Genomic DNA, 21,462 nt, shown 5'->3' with positions numbered 1-21,462 from the left:
TGTCCAGGATTTTGTTTGGAAATAATCAGATTGAACAGACTAGGGTTTGTTTTTCTTATGTTTCTGTGATATTCCATATACATAGAAATATACAGAAAATGTCAGGTGTATCATCTCCAGCAGGCGATGACTAAATTTGACTTTACTCTAATGGCTATGGCTGTGAAGACAGTATCAAAGTCTGTCATCATCGAACTTTTACACAACTGGGGCACACCATAGAAATCCTTCTCTAACAACTTATCAGAAGTCAATGTCAAGAACAACTCTGGACACTGCTGTATAGGATTCTCCTCTTCTGTTCTGAAGAAGGCCTTACTGGAAGCTGCACGGTCAAATAAAAGTATAAAGACAAGAAGGACAAATGAGGTCAAATAGATATAGAATAAAATATTGTTGACCTCAAGAATGGTATTTGATTGGTGCTGTTCTTGTATGTCAGGTCAATGCTATTCACCAGTCAGGAATTGAGTAACCTGATTATTATAAAAAGCAAAATGTGACTTTTTATTTTATCTCAGTATTTTTGATGTAGTAATGTAGCAATTTTTGGCATAGATATCATATACATGTAAATAAATATAAATATGCAGAGTATACATGTTTCTTAATAGATTTAGGTAAAAAAAAAAACCCAAAATAATAGGTCTGAAATATGTCCCACACAAACTACTAGTCCCACGTTTGGTCTGTTTGTATCTGGTCCTGCTAGTCTGCATACAATGATATATGACGGTGGATATCTGATGCTTTGGGGCTGTTTAATTCCAGGATTCTTGTTAGATTAATTGCACCATGAACTGTGCTAAGTACCAGTATAATCTAGCCCCAGACATGGTTTGCCTCTGCCGGGAGGTTCAGACTGGATAATGACCTAAAAAAATACACAAATGACACGGTTCCAAAAGAAACCTTTCTACAAAATAGATCGAACATTCTAAAAATATTGATTATTTTTTAATGATTTCAGCAGTTTTAATACAAGGACAAAGTTTGGCTTGCTTTAAATCTGGGCCTAAGGTCTGGAAGGATAATAGAGTTTTCTAGTAAACACTCTGATGAGTCTGTAGAGAATAAATCGGTTCTTTTTGAATCAGTGGAATCGGTTTGCAACCACCCAAGACTCGACGTGCTTTTAGTTGCACTTTAATGATAGTTTCTGTAAAGCTCTGACTATCAGCTACACAGCATGTTTAAACCGGATTGTGAAGACCTCAGACAGTAGCAGTAGTGATATGTGTATGAGGTTTTTACAGCAGGAACATGTAATCGTGTCCAGGAACATAAACAAGCTCCACATGCACTCGTATACATTTTGACCCACTGAGACGTATACTTCGAAAGAATCGACTCAGTGAGTCGAGTCCTCTCGCATGTTACTATAAAGGGCGCAGCCTCCTGCGTGGTGACGTCACGCGGCGGCAGCAGCAGCAGCGGCGGCGAGCGGCTCTGGGACCGGGACAGGGATCAGGGACAGGTACGGACGCTAAGCTGGTGCTGGGGACGATCCGGAGGGAAGTGATGCCCCCTTTTAATCCGTTCCGCAAGAAACCCATGACTGAGGACACCGAGCAGCACCCATGACGCCTGCAGCGACGACGCAGAACGGAGCCGAAGGGCGGAACGAGGAGCGCGAGGATGGTGTACTGGCGCGTGGGCTTGGCGTGGAGCCGATCGTGCGTGCTCGACCTCGGCCTCAACAAGAGTTTCTTCCCCTTCGGTCTCTGTAGCTCGGACGAGCAGCTCTCGTTTTATGGCTACGTCATCGCGTACCCGCTGCAGGACTACGGCGGCATCATGGCGGCCCTGGGCTCGGACTCGTGGTGGCGGAAGACGCTGTACATCACCGGGGGCGCGCTGCTCGCCGCCGCTGCTTATTTACTACACGAGCTGCTCGTCGTCAGGTTAGCTACGCGCCTGGGTTGCGGGGTTGCATGCTTCACACATCAGTGCAGTGTTTATGTATACTCGGATAATCCCTCACGGGTTCTTCAGTTATTCTGGGCCGCGTTTCTGTGCGAATACACAATATTACGTAACTGGGAGAGAAGCTAACTGAGGGAGAGAGCACGGCGATGGGGTTGTGGGGGGTGTCCTTGTGTTGTGAAGAATTAGTGAGTCACATGAGTCTGAAATGGTGGATGCTGCTAGAAATGATACGCGATACAGGAAGAGAGACAAATTGAATAATCTAATGCACTGTGAATGCAAAGCTTTTATAGTACCACCACCACCACCCCCTTCCCTCCCACAAAAAACGCTGTGGTTTGCTCCGAGGAAGGACAACACCTCTCCAATGGCTTCAGCAAAATGTCTCCCGTTGTTGTTGTCAGTGTGACCTTTTGCTGACCTTTACTGATGTCTTTTTTAGAAAGCATCTCTGATAGAAACTGTGTTCTAGAAAAATCCTCCACATTTTTTGTGGAAACAAAGAAACGTTGTCGCATGCATGCATCAACAAAATGTCACTTTATTAATGTTAGCCTAATATAATACAATACAATACAATACAATATAAGTGTAAAGCATGGTGAGCTGTCAGGACCAGTGGTGTTGCTGTAGTGAATAATACTGCGCGTGCACTTTTCAGCACCACTTGAGATGGACAGCGACCTAATCATGCTCTGTCATGTGTATGTAGAGTGGAGGAGGGAGAACCAAAAATGGAAGGGGTGTGTGTGTGTATATGTGTGTGTGCATAGCAACATGACACTGAAACTAACCAAACAGCAAAGCAAACTGATATATAATACCAGACACACATTCCCACCATGTATTACTGTGACCAGCGCAAAACAATATAACATGTAGAAGCCTGTAATATGACACTGTAAAATAGAAGACAGTTCAGGGTCACACCATTACCTGTATGTACTGTAGATGTTTCTGGTAGCTAGCTGTTTCATTCTGGCGACCCATAGAGTGCAGCTAATAAATAAAAAGATATACGATACACTATACAGCCAAAGGTATGTGCATCTCTTAGTATCACACCCATATTCTCTAAACTGTTGCCACAAAGCACCCAGCTGTATAGAATGTTTTTGTATGCTGCATCACAGTTTCCATTCACTGGAACTAAGAGACTCAAACCCTGTTCCAGCATGACAATACCCCTGTGGTCAAAGCCCCTGAGCTCCATGAAGACATGGTGTGTTAAGGTTGGAGTGGAAGAACTGGAGTGTCCTGCACAGAGCCCTGACTCTGACTCAACCCCACTGAACACCTTTGGGATGAACTGGAACATCAGCATCAGTGTTTGATCTCACTAATGCTCTTGTAGCTGAATGATCACTAATACCCATAGCCACACTCCGACATCTAGTGGAAATCCTTCCCAGAAGACTAGAGCATTTAAAGGGGGATTATTCATTATTAATGTCATGTTTTGGAATGAGATGTTCAGCGGGTTTGATGGTTAAGTGTCCACTTACTTTATCCATTCAGTGTAGATGCGTTTAAAGAGCTTTATTATAGCACAAAGTAATGTAATGAATAAAATTCCTATACATCACCTACCTACACAAATACACCAAGTTTGTCCCTTAGTTTGTTTAATCACGTTAATTGGCCAGCAGCCACTATGCTGAGAAACATATTTGCCAATGAAAATTCTACATGTTTCCCATCACTGTTTGAAATGCAGTGAGCTACACTCTGATCTCAGGTGACAGGCGATGAGGTAAAGGAGGTTTACAGCAGGAAGAGAAAAAATGAAAGGTTGCTTTGTCCCAAATGACTACACACATACAGTGTGCAGTGTGGTGACTAGTGTATAAACTTTAGAAGGTTGGTATTGTCTTAAATGGAACACTAAATTAAAGTATTAAGGTATAAGCCTTTTCCCAGTCAGTGGTGAATGATGTCAAATGCATGTAATCACAGTATTCAGCTAGCTTTATCATAATACTGTGAATTTAAAAATGTTGAATAAAATAAAATGATTTGGCATATATTTATAAGACGTCTGGTCCACCGTAGTGTTGTCAGCTAATTTGAAAATATTCAGCCCCACCCCTCTTCCACTATGTAAGCAAAACTGAGAAATGGGCATGAAGTGTCCAGTATTCACTATTGTTCTTTTCGGTTGAATGAATGAATGAATAAATAAATAAATAAATAATCCTGGTTCTTGAAGTGCACTTCTTCCTGTTCTAGTTACCTAAGGGTCTGAAATATAAGGGATAGTATTTGGAAAGCAGGTGGAATTGGATGCAAGTGCATAGAGTGTTTCCTTTGGGAAAATACCAAGAAATAAATCCAAATGTGGTAAAAAAAAAAGGTCAGGTACAAACAAGGTCAGTTAGTCCAAATCCAGATATCAAAAAAACAGACAGAGAGAAAAAAAAAAGCAACAACATGATATGAAAGGGCAGGTAAGGAAAAGTTATAATACACTAACAATACACTGAGTATAAATTGTGTGTGAGTGTGTGTGTTTGTGTTTGTGTGAGATCTGGTGAACTTGTGCAGATGATTCTGGTCTGGTCTGGTGACTGGGAGTTCTTGTGTGATCTGGGGCAGCCATGTTTACAGTCTGCGGTGTGTTCTGGGAAATTGAGCTTTCTGAGGATGTGGGAGATGATACTCACTTTTGCTCTAATGCTTGTCTTAAATTCCACACTATATTTCACCTGTCCTCACCTGCTGTGTTCCTCTTCTCATACAGGAAAGAGCAGGAACTGGATTCCAAAGACACAATCATCCTGCACCAATTTTCCAGACCCAAGAACGGTGTTCCCAGCTTGTCCCCTTTTTGCCTCAAGATGGAGACTTACCTCCGAATGGTAGACCTGCCTTACCAGGTGCTTCTGTGTTCACAATGGAAACACTAATATAGAAATAAAATAATAAATGCTCAGAATCTGTTACTCACCCTTAATTCTCTCTTTCCTTTTTTCAGAACTACTTCGACGGGAAGCTTTCTCCGCAGGGGAAGATGCCGTGGATCGAGTACAACCAGGAGCAGGTGAGCGGCTCCGAGTTCATCATCGACTTCCTGGAGGAGAAGCTGGGAGTGAACCTGAACAGCAACCTGAGTCCCGAGGAGCGAGCCATGTCACGCGCCATCACCAAAATGGTGGAGGATCATTTCTACTGGTGAGAGCGAGTCGATTTTTACCGTTACTCAGCACGTCAAGCCTGAGAGGTAGCATGAATGGGAAAAGAGCACAAAGAGCTCTCATTTCTACAGGGAATAAAATAAGTCTCTTGGATTTGAGTAGATCCTGTTTCAAACCACAAATCTATGATCTTAGATCATCAGTGAGCAGCTTAATGAGCTGAGAAAATGTCCAGAATATTGCTTTTCAATTTAAAGGCTCTTTAAAGAGCCAGAGCCAGAAACAATGCAAGACTGCACTGTCATGGGAGAGGAGAGGAGAAATGAGAGATAAGAGGAGAGATGAGAAAGGAGAGGAGAGGATAGATAATATATAAGAGGAGAGATAAAAGCAGAGGAGAGGGGAGATGAGAAGAGAGGAGAGGAGAGATGAAAGAAGAGAGGAGAGGAAAGGAGAGGAGAGGGGACATGAAAGAGGAGAGGAGAGGGGACATGAAAGATGAGAGGAGAGGAGGGAAGAGGAGATAAGAGGAGAAATGAAAAGAGAGGAGTGATGAAAGATGAGAGGAGGGATGAGAAAAGAGGGGAGGAGAGATTAGTAATATAAGCAGTGATGAGAGAGGAGAGGAGAAGAGTGAAGAGAGAGGATAGATGATATAAGAGGAAATGGAATGGGATGAGATGTGAGGAAAGGAGAGATGTATGAGAGATGAGATGTGAGAGGAGAGGAGAGATGATGAGAATATAGAGGAAAGGAGAAAAGAGAGGAGAGTAGAGGAGAGATGATAGGCGAGGAGAGATGAGGAGAGAGATTTGAAAGGTGATGAGATGGGAAGAAGATAAGAAGACACACCTGAGGGCACACACAGACACACTATTCAACTCACCATAATAAGATGTAGGTGAGAATCATCACCTGCTGGTTCGTCCCCGCCCACAGCCGACGCTCGACCACACCCCCACTGACACACCCTCCTTTTTCACTTTTGAGGGAAACCACACATTATGCAGCATAGTTCATGAACATTTGTTGTTTTCAGAATTATAGAGTGAAAATGTCATCATTTATGCATGTGTATTGCTTTCACATTCTACCACACACAAGTGGAAGTGTGTATGTGAAGCTAATATCATTTCTGCCTTCTCTGCACTTCTCACAAAGATAGGCTAGCTGGCCTTCCTTCTCACTAGAGCTTTTTCCTGCACTGGCCCTCTAGACCTTGAAATTCATTATTTTTTCCCATAATAACCAGTAGGCATTAGAAGTAGGAAAGCAGGCCTGTGTAACTGAATCAGCGAGGCCAGCGCAGCCTTGTTGTCATTGTGCGCTTTTAAAGGAAGCCTGTATCTCCTGTGTCCTCATGCTTTATGAAGTCATGGAGAATGAACAGACTCTGAGACTGAACCTATAACAGAGGCTTATATTTTTTTCCAGGGAACTGATACGATGTGAAGCGTATTCATTTTCTCTAGTTCGTTTCTGTAGCTCAGTTTCCCATATTATCATGATGTCCTGTTAAAGCTGCTACACATTTGCCTGTAGTTTATAGTTCAGCTCTATCAGAAGTCTTCACTCTTATTGCTGATGTTTGTTCATTCATTCACAGTCACTCATGTAACATCCCAGTGTACAAGCTAATACAATTCAGCTGTTAAAACCGACTTGGCTTTTCAATTAAACATGTTTGAGTAATATAGAACATAATATAGCTATTTATTTACACAGTGGCATGAAAACGTGCTGTGAAACGTACATTACTTTAATTTTAACATTTCATTAATGTAAAACTGTTAATGATCTGATGACTCGATTCTCTGTCATTTAAGTGTGGCACAAATTCTGCTGATTTGACGGAAATTTAGCGAACTGCAGGCATCATGGAAAGAAAATCAGCGATCGGATTAAGTCAGTACAGAGATAACATCAGTATGGATATACTGGATATAAGGGCAAAATAATATTTTTTATATATTATAATATATATTACAGTGTTGTGCATAAGTATTTTTATTTATTTATTTATTTATTTATTTATTTATTTATTTATTATTTAATAGTACTTTTCCACATGTTGTATTGTAATATTCTCCAACTGAAACGGACTTTAATACCATCTAATTTATACAATACGTCTAATATTTAAAGGTACAACATATTTATTACTATCCAAAGGTGCCATATAACAATATTATCATCCCTACGCTATATTATTCTGTCGCGATATCACAGAATATATTATATTATATTATATTATATTATATTATATTATATTATATTATATTATATTATATTATATTATATTATATTATATTATATTATATTATATTATATTATATTATATTATATTAGATTAGATTAGATTATAGAATGCATGGATTATGTGTAGGAACTCTGGCAGTTATCCACTCACATGTGAACCCATTACTTAAAGAATTATATTGAATTTTATTTTCTCGTTTTTATTTTCTTTCTGCAGAAGCACTTAAAATTTTCACCATCCAGCTCATTTTTTTGTGACCACCACAGACTCCACATCTAGCAGTATTATCACACTTTCCACTTCTCTTCTTAAACATGAAATGGTGTAAATGCACAATTTCCCCGTCTGAATGATTAATTTACAATATTTAAAAAATGTTTTCAGGAAAAAAAAAAAAAATCCTGAACAAGCCTATGGGTATGGGATGTGTGAGTACTTTTGCCTGTAGCATGTAAACACAGTGAAATGATGAACATGTTGCTTTTAAAATGGCAGATTATTTAAAAAAACGTGTGTGTGTTGTAGGACAATAGCCTACTGTCAGTGGATTGATAACCTGGAGGAGACTAAGAAGATGCTGGCAGTGACCGGGCCACTGAGTGACCTGCTGAAGTGGATCCTGAGTCACGTTAATGGTGGTATAGTGAAGAGAGAGATGTATGGCCATGGCATTGGGCGCTTCACTAAAGAGGAAATCTACGCTCTGATGGAAAAGGACATGCGCACCCTTGCCACTCTGCTCGGTCAGTGTGTGTGTGTGTGTGTGTGTGTGTGTGTGTGTGTGTGTGTGTGTGTATGTGTATGTGTATGTGGAGTGTGTGTGTTAGATAAAGAACTACAGCAGATTTCACTGGGACATTTTAGGGCTTTTAGGGCACTTAACTCCAGGTTATAGTCACACTAACCCCTGCTTTTAACCCTGGGTTATAGTCATACTAACCCCTGCTTTTAACCCTGGGTTATAGTCATACTAACCCCTGCTTTTAACCTGGGTTATAGTCACACTAACCCCTGCTTTTAACCCTGGGTTATAGTCATACTAACCCCTGCTTTTAACCCTGGGTTATAGTCATACTAACCCCTGCTTTTAACCCTGGGTTATAGTCATACTAACCCCTGCTTTTAACCTGGGTTATAGTTACACTAACACTTGCTTTCAACCCTGGGTTATAGTCATATTAACCCCTATTTTAACCCCAGATTGTAGTCATACTAACCCCTGATTTTAACCCTGGGTTATAGTCATACTAAACCCTTCTTTTAACCCCAGGTTGTAGTCATACTAACCCCTGATTTTAACCCTGGGTTATAGTCATACTAACCCCTGCTTTTAACCCCGGGTAAAGGAAGGGTATCACAGGTGTAATTTAGAAGCGGGGTTAGTGCTGATTTTTACCCCGGGGTTATGAAACTCTACTCTGAAGTGTTTACAGTGTTCACTCCACATTGTGGTGATAAACGTGTAGAGTGTGAAAGCATGTGGTGTTAGAATGTTACGACTAGATACTTAGAAACAGAAACACAATCAGAAACTGAACAGAGCCTCAGTGCCTCATATCACGCGAAAACCAGGACAGCTAACAAAAACAGCTCGACAGAGTCAGACTGTAAAACACTGAACATCATAGATGTGGGTGCTGTAGCGAGGGGGAAATACAATGAAGCTGGATATCAATGAAAGTCTGTTCAACTACACAACCTACAACAAAAAAGATGATAAAGCTGTGAAAGATAACAAGCTGCTCGAGTACAGAACAACAGACCTGAACTTTTTACCTCAGTGATGTGAAAGCGTGAGACAAGCCGTTATTTAAAGCAGAGTATTTATCTAGTCAGGGTGGTTTAAGGCACAAATATGCAAATAAGCAGAAGGTTGCAGCAGGGTTTAGGAATGTAGAGTCAGATTATGAAGAGTCAGGATTAACTGTTAATCCCAAGTAAAGTATGAGCAGTGTGAAACCTCCAACAACATAAACCCAAGATCGTGTTTAGTCAAAAAGTCTTGTTGTCTTTTAAAAGCACATATTTTGCCAGTAGGTTTGACGTGATGAGAGACAGCACACATTAAACAAGATGGAGGAGAACTTATTAATGTCACATCCAGAGTGTTTTCATCCAGCACTAAAATCTAGATCTTTATGGCGAGCCTCAGTTTAGTGTGTGATCAGGAACACACACATATTACAGAGCAAATCACACACACAGACTGGTAACTGCATTAACACTAGCTAGGGTTAGGAAACACTATAGAATATGACTAGAGAAATGAATAAATATTAGTAGAGAGCTGTTTTTACAAATGTATCTGTAAAATACACAGAATATATTCTGTTTAAAAGGATTCTTGTCAGTGTAGCTCAGGCAGCACTGCAGCACGTATACAGTGCCCTTTAACTCTGGCTCTCAAAGTGAGAATTTAAAAAAAAAAGTGCTACGGTGGTGAAAATCACACACGTTATCAAAGTTAGAAATGACGCAGGAAGTGCTGACCATGCTGCAGAAGCCCTGACTTTCAGGATTCCTGCAAGTGTGACTGAATGGGGAAAAAAGCTAAAAAAAAATAATAAAATAAAATAAAATATAGATATAATGCAAATTAATTAATTAATAAATAATAATAATAATAATAAGCTAACAGTAATAAGCTAACAGTAATAAGCTAACAATAATAACAACAACAACAATAATAATAATAATAATAATTTATTATTATTATTATTATTATTATTATTATTATTATTAATATTAGCTTATAGATACACAAATTAAGACATATACATTTTCAAATAGAAAATCTTTTGAGTTGTTTTAACTTCATGTATAGGAGATTTTGAATTTTCATGAAAATAAATTTGTTCATCCCCCAATATAAATTTTTTTCCAAGCACCTTAAAATTAATATTATTTTCATTTTGGAGTTTATTAGTCTGACTATAACAAAAGCCAAGAATATATAGCATTCTATGCATAATATAAATTAAATTATAATTATAATGCTTCAGTAAATTTAATAACACTCGTGTGTGTGTGTGTGTGTGTGTGTGTGTGTGCGCGCGCGCGCGCGCTGACACCATGTGGTGAGAAGAGTGTACTGCACCTTTAGTAATATTGCAACTTCATTAATACAGACGTAAAAATAGGTATCAATTTATTTATTTATTTATTTATTTATTTATTTATTTATTTATTTAAGATCCAAACAATCATATACAGATTCTAGATTGTTTATTTGTTTGTTTATTTATTTATTTATTTATTTATTTATCCTGTCACTTATTTGTTTTACAAGTGTAGGATTCTCCACAAGGGGGAGCCGTTAGTGAGTAATTGGTCTGTGTGTGTGTGTGTGTGTGTGTGTGTGTGTGTGGAGATGAGCACACAGCAGCTACAAAGCAGTGCTATGTTATTAACACATCATTTCTCTGTTTCAGGGGATAAGAAGTACATCATGGGCCCCAAAGTCTCCACAGTTGACGCTGCAGTATTTGGTCACCTTGCCCAGGCCATGTGGACGTTACCTGGCACGCGGCCGGAGCAGCTCATTAAAGGTGAGCTCATTAACCATCGCGCAGTAGAGCAGATCTCTTCACGCTGTTTTTATTGAACCTGCTGTTAAACCGTGAGAAGAGGGAACATGATCAGGGATGCATTTAGAATAGTGTGTGGTGATTCGGGGCTCAGCACGCACAAAATAGTATAGCCAGGGTGATTAGTGAGCAGTACTAATCACACAGCAGAAGGTGCTGTAATAGGTAAGTAAACCACACCAGAGTGCTGTGATGCTGTTATCATCCCAAACTGGATTATTAATTATTATATAGTCTTTCACGCTACACCCGGAGCTGCTGATATAGAAAACGAACACACAGAAATTCTGACTGGGAAATTCAGCCACGCTGTGGTGTAATTGGGTTTAACCCACAGGGGAGCTCGAGTCCTGATGAGAGCTTATGATGCGCAGGATGCTGAATTTCACACGTGTAGCACATTGTGTTTTTCCTTTAGTGCTACGTTTTTCTTTTTTCGTTCGGACAAACATTACACAGTTGTAGATATTTCTGTTATGATTTATAATGTAGGATTTGCTTCGCCCTATAGTCTGTATTAAAGTCCTCCTTCTTCATTAAATAGAGCAAGACAACATTCATTTCTTCCATGCAATCTTTCACTATTTTCACACTGTTTGTATGTTTTTCTTTTCATATATCACTATTTCCTTTCTCCAGTTGTTATAAAAAAAAAGCTATCATGGTGAAGAGGGGTGGCTTACTTCACTTCACACCTCACACCTTAGCCAGATTTTCAGTTCCCGTGGTCACATTTGTGTATATGTTTGTGTGTGTTGTCTGTTGCGTGTGTGTGCATGTGAAGGACATCAGCATTTCCATTTCCACAGACACGTGTAAGAGGTTTGAAATGATTAACAAACGCAGTTCAAAGGGTATTTTCAGCCATTTTCTGACATTTTTCTCCTGGCTCTGTTTACTTTCACACGGCAAAATTTCCATGATTACTAACTAAAACGTATTTATGCAAATTACAAACAAGTGAACTGTCCTCTCACTGGTCAGAGTGTACCTGTTTAAGTACTGGGTTTGTGCTCATATCACTTATCTGTCATAGAAGAGTTATTATACTTCATTATAAAGTGAATTGCTAGAACATGCTGTGTTACAGATTTCCCATCATGCATTGCTGTATAGTTTACTTTGTTGGTCCACTGGGTCAGGTTCTATTCTCCCCACGTGTGAACCTCTCCAGAGTTCACGTACAATCATTTATTTTGTTATGGATCTGCCTGTGATTGCTGTGTTCATATTCGCTTAACGAACTGCACAAAGAGAGAAAATGCACCAGGTTCTGAAACACTCCAATGAGCCAGGTGTGAAAACTCTAAGACTGATTGATGGTTTCCTCACACCACTGTTCTGCATGTGTGATGTTCCTGTGCAGAAAAAATCCAAACACACACTCACAGTATGTAGAGAAAGTTAGATAATGAACTAACATTATGTGGTGTAGTTCAGACCAGCCACACTTCCTTCCTTCCTTCCTTCCTTCCTTCCTTCCTTCCTTCTATCTATACATCCTTCGTTCTGTATTTATTTTCTACGTTCCTTCCTTCCTTCCTTCCTTCCTTCCTTCCTTCTATCTATACATCCTTCGTTCTGTATTTATTTTCTACGTTCTTTCCTTCCTTCCTTCCTTCCTTCCTTCCTTCCTTCCTTCCTTCCTTCCGTTTTCCTTCCCCATGTTTACTTCTTTCCTTACTTCCTCTCCTCCTTCCTTGTATCCATCCATCCATCCATCCATCCTTCCTCCTCATTTCCTGCCTTCCTTCCTTCCTTCCTTCCTTCCTTCCTTCCATGTTTACTTCTTTCCTTACTTCCTCCCCTCCTTCCTTATATCCATACATCCATACATCCATCCTTCCTCCTCATTTATATTCTTCCTTCCTTCCTTCCTTCCTTCCTTCCTTCCTTCCATACATCCTTCCTTCCATATTTATTTCCTTCCTTTCTTCCTTCCTTATATTCATACATACATTCTTCCTTCCTGCCTTCCTTCTTTCCTTCTTTCCTTCTTTCCTTCTTTCCTTCCCTTCCTTCCTTCCTTCCTTCCTTCCTTCCTTCCTTCCTTCCTTCCTTCCTTCCTTCCTTTCCCTTCCCTTCCCTCTCCTTCCTCTTCCTTCCCTCCTCTCCTCTCCTCTCCTCTCCTCTCCTCCCCTCCCCTCCCCTCCCCTCCCCTCTCCTCTCCTCTCCCCCCCTCTCCTCTCCTCTCCTCTCCTCTCCTCTCCTCTCCTCTCCTCTCCTCTCTCCTCCTCTCCTCTCTCCTCTCCTCTCCCCCCCTCTCCTCTCCTGTCCTCTCCTCTCCTCTCCTCTCCACTCATCTGCTCTCCTCTCCTCTCTCCTCCTCTCCTCTCCTCTCCTCCCCTCTCCTCCCCTCCCCTCCCCTCCCCTCCCCTCCCCTCCCCGGTTCAGGATGCAGGCAAAATCAAAACACAGTTGCATCTTAACTGATTCCACTTCATATATATCATCACTTTACTTACAGTCGCATTAAATTTCATATTAAATGCATTTATTAAAAATATTATAATAGATTAACAAAGCAGACGTGTTGATGTTATAAACCAGGTGTCTGATATTGTCTCCACAGTATTTTGTCAAATTGTCAGCTGCATAATTAAGAGCATATTTATTTGGTCCAGTGGCTGAAACATTCAAATATTATAAAGCTCATTTATTACAGAATTACATCATAAATCCCGGCTTTACACACTGATAGTTACGGGCTCGGCTCTATAATCTCCTTTTACACTTCAAATCTGTAATTAGCTTCATACAGTTGAGCCGATCGAGTCTTTCAGACCATTTTGTCATCAATGTACATAACAAGCTCAAAATATAAATGTACAGAGAAAATATCTGCAATCCTTTATAATTACTGTGTGAACTCTTACGCCTCTAATAACATCAGGTCTTCCTGCTTCCTGTCAATTCCTAATTTTTCTCACTTTTTTGCCTAGTGTCTGTTTTTTGTGCTTGCCTCTGCGGTTTTATTCTCACCATCCTCCTCTCATTGATTTTGGTTTTAACTCTGTTTCACTTTTGTTCAGATTCAATCAAGCAGAAATCCTGTTTTCTAACATGTTCAAGGAAAAACAGTGACAGGAAATCTTACCTTTCTTATTATCTGTGTAAATATACTGTGTATTTTGATCACATACAGTGAGAATACTTGATCCCTGTGACTACAGTGGATATAAAAGTTTACACACCCCTGTTCAAATGAGGTTTTTATGATAAGGTAAAAGAATGAAACCATGACAAATCATGTCAGAACATTTTTCCACCTTCCGATGTAAAATATAAGTGAAAACAAAACAAAAATTAGAAGCTATTTAGGGAGAAAAAAAGAAAATTAAAAAAGCGTACAATACTCTGGTTGCAGAAGTGTGAACACGTCTAAACTAATACTTTACTGAAGCAGCTGTTATTTTTTTTATTTTATTATTATGTAGTCTTCTTGGGTAAGAGTCTATCAGCATGGAGATATCTTGACTTTCCCATTCATTTAATGCAGAAATATTCTACAGGCACCACATAGTAAGAGCATCTCCTCCTGTGTACATCCTGCTTCAGCTCACATCACAGACTGGATCATTCTATCCAGTTAGACTTGGTTTATTCAAAAACACTGTTAAAATCCTGGTGTTTCTTTCCAACCTTGATAAAAGTCCTAGTTCTGGCTGAAAAACAAACAAAACCGCCCAGAAATAAGTATGATGCTGCCACCACCATGCTTCACAAAGTTGTGTTCTTGGACTAAACATAACTTTTGGAATTATGTAGTGATTTCCCCTTTTGGAAATGGTCTCATCAGACCAGAACACATTTTGCCACATAGTTTGGGGTGATTTAGTTGAGCTTTTTGTGAGAAAGGGCTTCCCTCTAGCCAGCCCAGACATGTAAAGAGTATGAGAGCTTGTTTTTACATTCGCTTCGTGTCAGATATTACTTCAGCTTCTTCCATGTTGCTGCAGGTCTCTGGGCAGCCTCCTTGGTACGTTTTTGTCTTGTTCTTTTACATTTTGGAGCATTGTGCTGTGTCACTGTGCTGCTCCATTTACTCCATTTGTCTTTCTTTTCAATAAAAATTTGAATGTGATTGGTTCATTCTGAACACCCCCCCAAATGTTTCCTACTTTTCCCCTGTGTCTTTCTTTCCACTTTCTTTTTATTTTTTGTTCTAATTTCACACTGAGGGTGGAAAAAGTTCTGACATTATTTATTGTGGCACTCTTTTTCATGGCAAAACCTGCCACTTTAACAGGAGTCTGTAAACTTTTTTTATATCCGTCGTTCTCACTGATTGAACCAGCTCTAGTTGCATCTAGCCTGCTGTTAGAGGATCTGGAGAATTACCCCGAAGTACATTAGAGTCATGTTTCCTGCTTTCAGAGTCAGGATTGTGAACACACAGATGTAAGCTAGCTGCTAGTGACAGTCACGTCACTCTCCTGGCTCTCGTCTGTGCTCTCAAACGTGCCTTTCTGTTTAATTAGGTTTCAACAGAAGCAAAATAAATAGACAGTATATTCATAAACATTAAATGCGTTTTCATCGCATGCATCCGGAATAAGAGCTCTTTTGGGGATTATAAAAGTAGTCCGTAAGCAAATACAGGAACGGAGTTGACTAAATCCCGGGAATTTAATCGAATCAGGAGATATTATAAGCAGACTGAGAGAGATTGGCTGAAGCCTATCCCAGACACAGAAACTAACTCTCTATCATACACAAACATTAAGTTCGTAAAATATGAAAAAAGGTAAGTAAGGAGTTACACATGACGGACCATGGTGTTATATAAAAAATCATGAACAAGGGGGTGATGTGATGCAGCATAACGCACAGCAGAGTTCCATTACTACACCGGAGCGTGTTATTTACATAAATAACACACAGCATGTCAATGGTCAGAGAAAGTGGAAAACACAAACTCCTTTGTCCTGAAATTTCTCATGCTTGGAAACTTTGAACAGCTCTGTGACTGTAACTATAATAAGTATAATAAGTGTCTGTCAATTATCAGTTATTAATGAAAGTTACCACATTATACAGGAACATACACCAATCAGGCATAACATTATGAGCACTGACAGGTGAAGTGAATAAGACTGATGATCTCCTCATCATGGCACCTGTTAGTGGGTGGGATATATTAGGCAGCAAGTGAACATTTTGTCCTCAAAGTTGATGTGTTAGAAGCAGGAAAAATGGACAAGTGTAAGGATTTGAGTGAGTTTGATGAAGGGCCAAATTGTGATGGCTAGACGACTGGATCAGAGCATCTCCAAAACTGCAGCTCTTGTGGGGTGTTCCCGGGCTGCAGTGGTCAGTATCTATCAAAAGTGGTCCAAGGAAGGGACAGCGGTGAACCAGCGACAGGGTCATGGGCGGTCAAGGCTCATTGATGCACGTGGGGAGAGAAGACTGGCCCGTGTGATCCGATCCAACAGACGAGCTACTGTTGCTCAAACTGCTGAAGAAGTTAATGCTGGTTCTGATAGAAAGCTGTCAGAATACACGGTGCAGGACGGGTCAGGGCCAGTTTGGCGGAAAAAAAAGGCAGGCGGTCATAATGTTATGCCTGATCGGTGTATGTTTTTTACTTTTAGTCATGTATTATGATTTGAGTTATAAATTAAGCCCCTGTCTAGGAGCTCTTACTATAGAAACAGTGACATATTCAAACGAGTGCATTGATATTAACCTGATGTTTTTTTGATGAATCAGATTTAAGAATTCAACCACACTGCGAGATAAAGAAGCATAACGAAGGAGTTTAGAAAGTCAGTTGCTTTCTTCTGAAGCATGTAGAGTATTAGAAAGCATGTGTTGTGATTTAACTGCTGATCAAACTCTTCTCATTCCCACAGGTGAGTTCATTAATCTAGCCATGTACTGCGAGCGCATCCGGAGGAAATTTTGGCCCGAGTGGTTTGTGGACGTTGATGACTTGTACTATGATGGCTCGAGTGAAGAGCCTCACTCACCGTCTCAGCTGCTGGACCTGGGCCTGTTCTCTCACAGCGATGGTTTCCCGGAGGAACCCAGCAGCCTCTCGCGCTCCAACACCACACACTCACTGGACAGCGACCGCACCGGACACTCCCTCTACGACTCCGACATGGACGCTGAGTACTCGGAAATGGAGCAGGTCAAGTGCTAACCGCTTTGTCCGACACGATGCCACTTCTAAGGCATATCTGTCCTCCATTAAGCCTCTCTCAGTAAGGATAGAGTTTACCTTTCTGAGGAGGACGGACGGGGCTCCTGAATATCCTGCCTGCGCAAAAGGGACGTTGTACAACAAGGGAAGCATGAAAGGTGTGCAATATTATCACTGACAACGAGAAAGCTGACCAATCTCACGTTTACCTGCAAGTAGGGCTGGGTACAATGGTATATTATAGTTTGATCTCGACATAGCGATAAACAGCGGGGTGACCTGCGTCACATGACATGTAGCTGATTGGACATAAAAATCGATCTATTTTTCTACCAAAGCATCATTTTTCATTTTTGCTTCTATTTCCTTTTTTTTAAAAAATTTTTTAGACTAAAAATGAAATAATACATCGATTTCGCTGCCATTTTGTTAATCAAACTAGATGCCATGACACATATTGTGTATTGCAGATGTCCTCAGATATCTTGATGTCATATTCTGCCCAACCCTACTTGCAAGGAAATACATATGAGGTAATTATGTAGTCGGGGGTAAAAAAAAAAGAGAAAGAAAGTCAAATCATCAAGCAAGGAAATGATAAAAGCTGGAGAGAAACCTGAGGGAGTGAATGACGCCACTGCTGAATCATTCCCTCCGTCGTAACAGATCACGGCTCCTCATCATCCTCTCGCCAAGTCTCTTCCTGTCTTAAGATGCATTATTGTATGGATATCGAGAGCACTTGATTTTTCTTTTCATCTTTCATGTCACCCAGGCTTGTCTGACTAGTAGCGGATACTGATAAACAATTTTGTCCCTTTAAACAACAACAACAACAACAATGTCGAGTTTGGAGTTTTATACAAAATCAAAATGGAACCAATCAGATTAGAGCACCGTGATCAGTGTGTCTGAAGGGAATGAAAGGAAGTGTCTGTGTTTATGAAGTATTCACATATACTGTATATTTGTGAGAAAAACCTTCCTTTTTTATTTTAAAGAAATTTAATCATTCTGGAAATTTCACTGACCCGCTCAGCACTTAAATCAACACACCTGTTTGTCTACGTGTGTGTGTGTGTGTGTCTTAGTCGATGCATGCATGAACTGTTTAATAGAACTAAAATATAAATCATGAAAAGGGACCAAAGGGTAACCATTCTGTCTGTTGTAATGTATTGAGTTTGCATTTGGGTAAGTCTTTGGATAAGATTCGGTGACCTGATGTACGGCCGCATGGTTCAATCATTAGATTTGCGCTGATTGAGTAAATTAGTGAGCAGCAGTGTGATGCAGAAATCTCTCTAGATCACGGTTAGTCGTAATTGTCTGTGTTTTGACTGAATGACTAATGCATGTGTTTGTCAAACAGCAGACACCTGTACTGCATGTTCCAGACCATCTTTCCCTGTATTGCATATTCCAGACCATCTTTCCCTGTACTGCGTATTCCAGACCATCTTTCCCTGTACTGCATATTCCACACCATCTTTCCCTGTACTGCATATTCCACACCATCTTTCCCTGTACTGCGTATTCCAGACCGTCTTTCCCTGTACTGCATATTCCACACCATCTTTCCCTGTACTGCATATTCCACACCATCTTTCCCTGTACTGCGTATTCCAGACCGTCTTTCCCTGTACTGCATATTCCACACCATCTTTCCCTGTACTGCGTATTCCACACCATCTTTCCCTGTACTGCATATTCCACACCATCTTTCCCTGTACTGCGTATTCCAGACCGTCTTTCCCTGTACTGCATATTCCACACCATCTTTCCCTGTACTGCGTATTCCAGACCATCTTTCCCTGTACTGCGTATTCCAGACCATCTTTCCCTGTACTGCGTATTCCAGACCGTCTTTCCCTGTACTGCATATTCCACACCATCTTTCCCTGTACTGCGTATTCCACACCGTCTTTCCCTGTACTGCGTATTCCACACCATCTTTCCCTGTACTGCGTATTCCAGACCGTCTTTCCCTGTACTGCATATTCCACACCATCTTTCCCTGTACTGCGTATTCCAGACCGTCTTTCCCTGTACTGCATATTCCACACCATCTTTCCCTGTACTGCGTATTCCAGACCGTCTTTCCCTGTACTGCATATTCCACACCATCTTTCCCTGTACTGCGTATTCCAGACCATTCCTCCCTTTTTTTTAAAAAAATCTTTAGACTAAGAGATTAGACTAGAACCTGATCATATTATCCAGACTCCAGATAAAATTGCCCGTGTTGAATTTGAGCTGATTTGAACACATCTGTTTTTTATTTCTTTAAAACTATCTGGGTTTGCTTTAAAATGCATGATATTTGCTTCAGTTGTGCGTGCAGGAGCCTCGGATTTCTGAAACGTTGCCCAGTAAACAAACATGCCCGTGTTAGCGGTTAGCATCATTGTGCATTCACTTTTTTCTTCACATAATTTACGTGAAGTAAAAACGTCGATTCAGCTCTAGTGATTTTACTGTGGAAATTCCTGCTACATGGTACAGGATAGTGAAGGATAGTGTGTGTGTGTGTGTGTGTGTGTGTGTGTGTGTGTGTGTGTCCATCTGGTGCATGAATGAGTCATAGTCATGCATGAATACACATACTTTTGAGGCAGTTGTCTCACGGGTGGCTTACACACACATTGATTCTATAACCTCTGTACTGCAGTGATCTGAACAGCGAATACAGCTTACACACACACACGCATACATGCATGCATACATACATTTACTTACACACACACACACACACACACACACACACTCGGTGATGAATATGCCACTTAACTGTAACTGGGCTTTGAATTATAGATCTGTGCGTTTGTGTGTAATGAATATTAAAGCAGCATTACTGTGGCATTGATTAGTTACTGTGCCAAATAAGCAACACACTCAGTACCGAGATCTTTGTTTACGGGACATGTGGCCGGTTTAAACCGTGATTAGTACACTACAGCCTGGGTTTAGTTTTTCTTCTTAAGTGTGTCTTTTTGTTTTGCCTGGTTTATATTTTCTCTCTATTGCAGATCCTTTTCTTCTCTCTCTCTCTCTCTCTCTGTGTGTGTGTGTGTGTGTGTGTGTGTGTGTGTGTGTGTGCGTGCTGCAGTGTATTTCAGCTTTGAATACACCGTACTCTCACATCTCCGATCTTGTGCCTGATGCAGCCGACATAATTTATTTCTATTTCTCTTATATATATCGTTTATCATTATCAGTGTATCGGTTATATTGATGTATTGTTTATTTAAAGTATGTATATTTATTTTAGTGTTCATTTTTTTTAAATCTATTTTTTTAAAATGTAAAATTATTATTTATTTATTTAAACTGTGTATATATTTTTTGCTTGGAGTATGTGGTAAATAGTTTGGATATATGAGAAGGGTTAGAGGTTAAAACTAATCCAAGTTCAGCCAAATATTGTCTTCTTGTTTGCTGTCCTTTGTTTGTGTGTGTGTGTGTGTGTGTGTGTGTGTTGGGCTGCACAAGGAACTGACGATTCCTTTTTAATCAGAGCAATCGATGTAGAATGAGCGCCTGGGCCAATTTTGGAGTGTAAACTGTGTTAATATCTACCCCTGTAGGTCCAGCAGATTTGAAGAGGAAGATGGTGAATGTGATGAAATGGTTTAATGGTCAGTTTTTATTTTTAAACAACCTTCAGTTTCATGGTTGCGTGAATGTGCAACTTTCCATTTTGTTACCATTTCAAGTCAAACAAGTCCGAATCCTCTCTGTGTGTGTGTGTGTGTGTGTGTTTATAATCACTGAACAGTTCCTAAGGTAAGGCTTGTGTGTTTGAAAAAACACGATGGAATTGAATATAGAAACGGAAGCCACCAAGAAATGAAATCACGTCCAGAAGTGAGAAGAGAGGAGCAACAGGAAATGGTTCCAAACAATAAGCAGAGGTCAAAAGATTAACCTCATCTTCCTCGTGTGTGTGTGTGTGTGTATGTGTGTGTGTGTGTGTATACACACACCGTGTGTATGAGAGCTAGTCAACCCTAGACTTTGCAAATGTAGTGTTTTTTGTGTATATGACAGCTCTTGTCTGAACTTCTGGGAGAAGATGTACATATATTGGGAAGCGGGTTATGTATATGATGAAGAACTCTGTATAATAAGATGACTTACGTTCTTCCCATGGGTGTATAGTAACTAGAGATGACTGTGTGAAAACAAGTACTCAAAAAATCTTGAATTAAATATAGCTGTGCTAATTTCACTCTGCTGTGCCGTAGCAGTTCGTTCTTTCTTTCTTTTACAGACACGACTGCTTATTTTGCACACTTTCATCATATCAGCGTTCACCAAAAAAAGCCTTTAACCCTCATATTCTCATGTAGATATCAATTTCCACTAATGTCAGTTCCCCAGTCCATTGATTTTAATGTT

At 40.2% G+C, this 21,462-nt stretch overlaps 1 protein-coding gene across 1 annotated transcript; it reads left to right on the top strand.

Moving 5' to 3' along the window:
* The first annotated feature begins 1,245 nt into the window (after nucleotides 1-1,245).
* On the top strand, nucleotides 1,246-21,292 carry faxca (failed axon connections homolog, metaxin like GST domain containing a). The gene is made up of 6 exons (XM_058417736.1): nucleotides 1,246-1,904; nucleotides 4,670-4,805; nucleotides 4,904-5,100; nucleotides 7,849-8,066; nucleotides 10,755-10,871; nucleotides 16,769-21,292. The coding sequence occupies exons 1-6, from the start codon at nucleotides 1,639-1,641 to the stop codon at nucleotides 17,059-17,061; spliced, it is 1,227 nt and encodes a 408-aa protein (XP_058273719.1). The 5' UTR covers nucleotides 1,246-1,638; the 3' UTR covers nucleotides 17,062-21,292.
* Nucleotides 21,293-21,462: the final 170 nt, after the last annotated feature.

Source organism: Hemibagrus wyckioides, linkage group LG19 (genome assembly GCF_019097595.1).
Source record: "Hemibagrus wyckioides isolate EC202008001 linkage group LG19, SWU_Hwy_1.0, whole genome shotgun sequence".
Classification (NCBI taxonomy): domain Eukaryota; kingdom Metazoa; phylum Chordata; class Actinopteri; order Siluriformes; family Bagridae; genus Hemibagrus; species Hemibagrus wyckioides.
The sequence above is the reverse complement of the archived record's forward strand: the minus strand, read 5'-3'. Positions and strand labels throughout refer to the sequence as shown.